The following is a 4,722-nucleotide window of genomic DNA, read 5'->3' on the forward strand; positions in this document are numbered from 1 at the left end:
GAAATTCTTATTCTCTGTTTCTTTTATTGTGCGGAGCCCTTTACAGTTGAACGACAGGGAAATGCTCGACCATAATTGGTTGGTTCTTACATTCTGATCTGGTTTAAATTCTCGGTGAAAACTAGGCCACTATTTCTCTATGAGGATCAGGACTTAGTGAGTTGTCGTTCTGTGCATCAATTGTTCATGAGTATACATGAGGGCGCTGTCTTCGAGCAACAATCGTTTTCCTTTCTTTCCTGCCTTTAATCCTTTCGTCAGTGGTCGTCTTTATGAGTCGAACGTGTGTTCACGAAACGTCGCGAGGACGGTGAGGGCGCAGTCGCGATTGGTGTATCTTCGGTCGTGCTTCTTCACCGGTCCGCTTGGACGCCTCGGGCTGTGGGCAGATGCCCTACCGCGATCGCGACGTGCGATCTCATTGGTCATTACTCGCGCTTCTACAATCGAATCGACATTTACTACGAGATTCGAGCTTTCTTCCCGTCCCGCTATTGCAGCTACACTATAAACGAGGCTTCTACGCGGTACGTTTATCAAATTTCGCTACGACTGATCATCGGCCGTCCTTTCTTTCCCACTCTCGCAGGACAAACTCCTTGATGCCGTCACCTTCGTCGTGAATATCCCTGCCTATCTGCCAGATTCGTTATCTGCCTTGCATCCTAGCAGCAGTGGCGCAGCGCCGTCAACACAACAGTGAGAAAGCGAGTGGCGACAGACAAACGCGAGCGCAGCGCCGCCGCCATCAGCGCGACCGCCATCGCAACGAGGTGCGCTATTCTGTTAATCGCGACTAGCCACGAAGAAATGCCCGTAGGTTCAAGATCAATCGGTCCAAGTTTCTGTGCGACGAGCATGGAGGTATTGTTGCCGTCAAGCCAGTAACGCGAGCGAGCGAGCCAATCAGAGTCCAGCACGCGCCGCCCGTTGTTGTTGAGATTGAGCATCGAACATCGTATCACTTCACGCTCAGGTCGGGTCAGCTGCTGCTGTACCGCGCTGCCTACCCTACGCTGGATTGTTGGTGTGTGTGTGTATATATTAGTCACCTCGTCGCCGCCGCCGTGATTGCAACCGCGACCGTGATACTTCCATCGGGGTGCGCCGCACGGGCTTGTGTACGATGGAGCTACGTGTTGGTAATAAGTACCGGCTAGGACGGAAAATCGGGAGCGGCTCCTTTGGCGACATTTACCTAGGTAAGTTGAAAGTTCCTCCCACCCCTCTCTGCCGCTCGTCAACCGCATGTCCGCGCGACTCGCGATTCATTCGTCCTCATCGTAGAGCCAGTCTCGATGCCGATACTGTCTCCCTCTCTCCTCTTTATCCCTCCTCCCTTCATCCTCCTTGTCTGTGTATGATATACAATAGATTTTGTATATTTTGCGCAAGAGAGCATTAAATCGCTAATTCGTAATGTTTTATTCTCACTTTCTTTCTCTTTTTATTCCGTTATTTCTATCTTTCATTTCTCCGCGCACCTTCTTTGTCTCCTTTATATATCCTATCCATGTAAATGTATGTGCACGCATAAATGAGCCTTCCAGAACTTTTTCTTTATTCATAGGTACCAATATTTCCACGGGTGAGGAAGTCGCTATCAAGTTAGAATGCATAAAAACACGACATCCGCAATTGCACATAGAATCCAAGTTTTACAAGATGATGCAAGGAGGCGGTAAGTCAATATTTCTGTATTATCAATTGAATGTTTATTCTATACGAGGAATTGTATCCATGTTCTCATTTATTTGACAGCTGATCCAATATCTTTTCTTTCCACCCAACACGACACACAGCTGTGTATCTCTGATATCTACTTGCTTGTGCATCTTTTCCTGATATTAGCAGTTAAAAAAGACAAATTTAACATATAGAGATTTCAATTAAGTAAACAAATATTGTTCTAAGAATTATTTGTCAATTGATTTATTAGTAAAAATTGATAATAACTCTTTAAAAAAAAGATTATATAAAGAAATATATATCGTAATTTGAAATGTATAATTATTAAGACTTAATAATTTTAATTATTAAATTAAATTTTTATTGCGTTAGTAAATAACACTTATACTGTGATTATTTTACTAGTAATATAGTTGCATAATCTTTTTGGAGAAAGTGAAGGGAAGGAAGTGTGACATTCTCTGATACAATTAAGTTAAACTATAATTATAATCTTTTTAGATTTTTTTGGACTATTAGAACATTGTATCATTATTATAGTATAATCTCTTTTTTCAATATTTTAGTTGGAATACCAACTATAAAGTGGTGTGGTTCGGAAGGTGACTATAATGTTATGGTGATGGAGTTACTTGGACCATCACTGGAAGATTTATTTAATTTTTGTTCAAGACGTTTTTCTTTGAAAACAGTTCTGCTCCTTGCCGATCAATTGGTAAATATTCTTTTTATAAAAATTAATTTTATCTAGATATTGTGTATGAATAACCAATCAATAATTATTTCTTGCATCAAAATAAAATATATTGTTAAAGCAATATACTACTGTACTGTTTTAAATTTTTTATAATTTTTTATGTCATACTGACATAATTAATTTAATAGATATTTTGATTAATAACAAAAATTACATTTAATTTTTTTAAAATCTCAGAATCTCTTATATAATTATTTTATTAATCTGGAGACATTGATAGTGTCTCAGCGCTAAGATACGCGCAACAACACTACCGTGGCTACTTTACGCAAGATATACATTACAAGATAGGATTCTATTAGGGTTGTATATTTATGGCTGCACTCTAAATAAAAAGCTAAACATGGATCTTTTTCAATGTATATATGCAAGAGTGTTTGCCAAATATTTTACCATACGTTCAGATTTTATATTGTGATTATATTCAATTATATATTACTTCATTTTGCGGAAAAATGTTATTGTACATATTCTTGCTAAGAAATATTTATATTCTCAATAAATATTTTTTTCTTGCAAGAGAGACTTGCTTTAACTAGGTTATGCAGTTAGAAGTTGTATATATTGACATTTATAATAATTAATACTTCTAAATGTGTTTATAAATAAATATACATATATGTACAAAAAGAAACCGGGATTAAGCCTACATAATTTGAATATTTACCTAATTTAAATTTGTACTATATAATTTTCAAGTAGTTCTGCATTTGTAATGACTCCATCGCTTTCGCCATGCCTCAAAACGCTCTCTAGAAATCTTTTTCTCAAATTGATTTAAGTAGCAATTTAACTTAGAAGTCTTTGGTCATATCGATCTTTTACGATGATCTTCACATAATCATTTTAAAAAGTTGCAATAAAAAATCTACATTTATATTATTTAACCAGCAAAAAGAGATTTCTGATGCACAATCTTCTTGATATTAAAAAAGAGAATCCAATATAGTCTTCTTGTACTCTTGCTTTCTTGTTAGATTTAGCTCTTTCATGACTAATTTTTTTTGTTTTTCAAAAAATAAAATTGAAACTCAAGAAACGATGTTTTGATATGACCAAGCTAATTCGCGAAGTGTTAGTGCGATTTAAGACAAAGTTTTTCAAAGAATGTTTGAAACATGGTGAAAACCGTATTGTACAAATATAAAATTTAAAGTTTTACAAGTTTAATCCGGTTTCTTTTTATTTGAACGTATGTATTATGTAATAAATTATAGTATTGTATATTATTATATGATTTATGTATGTATATTTATAAACACATTTTAAATGTCATTGAAAATATAGATTAAAAATTAACAATAAGGAATACAGGCATTAGTTAGTTTTATTTTATAAAATGTCGCATTTTTAGAAAAAAAATTATATTTTATAAAAATAATGTTACTAATTTAACATATATTGTATAATACATATAATAATAAAAATTCAAATATTGAATAAAGAGTTTATTTATATTTCTGTATATGTTTATCTTTGTTTATCTGTTCTGTATATCTTTGAAGCATGAAGCATGCGCATGAAATGCAATATACAGTTACAATAACAGTGCTTTAATTTTTTTATTCTACAGATAAGTAGAACAGATTATATTCACAGTCGCAACTTCATTCATCGTGATATTAAGCCAGACAACTTTCTGATGGGTTTGGGAAAGAAAGGAAACCTCGTCTATATCATAGATTTCGGATTAGCTAAAAAGTATCGCGATGGGCGCACACACAAGCACATACCCTATCGAGAAAACAAAAATCTGACGGGAACTGCCAGGTTGGTTTTATATATATAATTGTATAATATTATATCCGTATAATATCATTTTGACTAATCCATTTATTGTGATAACAGATACGCGAGTATAAATACGCATTTAGGAATTGAGCAGTCACGACGGGACGATCTTGAATCTCTGGGCTATGTCCTCATGTACTTTAATAGAGGTAGTCTACCTTGGCAAGGCTTAAAAGCAGCAACCAAGAGACAGAAGTATGAACGCATTTCCGAGAAGAAAATGTCTACTCCTGTAGAAGAACTTTGCAAAGGTTATCCCGGTAAGTTTTATAGATAATAGCACGCATTATATACACAAAATATTTCAGAATCTTTGAATATTCTTTTAATAATTCTGCATTAATCATTTTTTTAAATAATTCTTTGAGATATATATTATTATATATTTTTTTAGGGATTTTATATCGTTACCAAGTTTAATTAAAATCGATGACTCTCTCTCTCTCTCTCTCTCTCTCTCTTCTTCTTCTTCTCCTCCTCCTCCT

At 34.9% G+C, this 4,722-nt stretch overlaps 2 protein-coding genes across 2 annotated transcripts in view; one reads left to right on the plus strand and one right to left on the minus strand.

Moving 5' to 3' along the window:
- Window positions 1–950, minus strand: part of LOC105624217 (HBS1-like protein) — a 9,243-nt gene extending 8,293 nt beyond the window's left edge. The window contains exon 1 of the mRNA XM_012205577.1: window positions 699–950. Within this exon, the coding sequence (XP_012060967.1) occupies window positions 699–950 (252 nt within the window). The remainder of the gene's footprint in view (window positions 1–698) is intronic.
- Window positions 951–1,126: 176 nt separating this feature from the next.
- The window catches only part of LOC105624182 (casein kinase I isoform alpha), a 20,871-nt gene continuing 17,275 nt past the window's right edge, over window positions 1,127–4,722 (plus strand). The window contains exons 1-5 of the mRNA XM_012205541.1: window positions 1,127–1,202; window positions 1,571–1,681; window positions 2,256–2,404; window positions 4,020–4,216; window positions 4,295–4,497. Of these exons, the coding sequence (XP_012060931.1) occupies window positions 1,127–1,202; window positions 1,571–1,681; window positions 2,256–2,404; window positions 4,020–4,216; window positions 4,295–4,497 (736 nt within the window). The remainder of the gene's footprint in view (window positions 1,203–1,570; window positions 1,682–2,255; window positions 2,405–4,019; window positions 4,217–4,294; window positions 4,498–4,722) is intronic.

This window comes from Atta cephalotes, assembly GCF_000143395.1.
Source record: "Atta cephalotes unplaced genomic scaffold scaffold00074, whole genome shotgun sequence".
NCBI classification, from domain to species: Eukaryota; Metazoa; Arthropoda; class Insecta; order Hymenoptera; family Formicidae; genus Atta; species Atta cephalotes.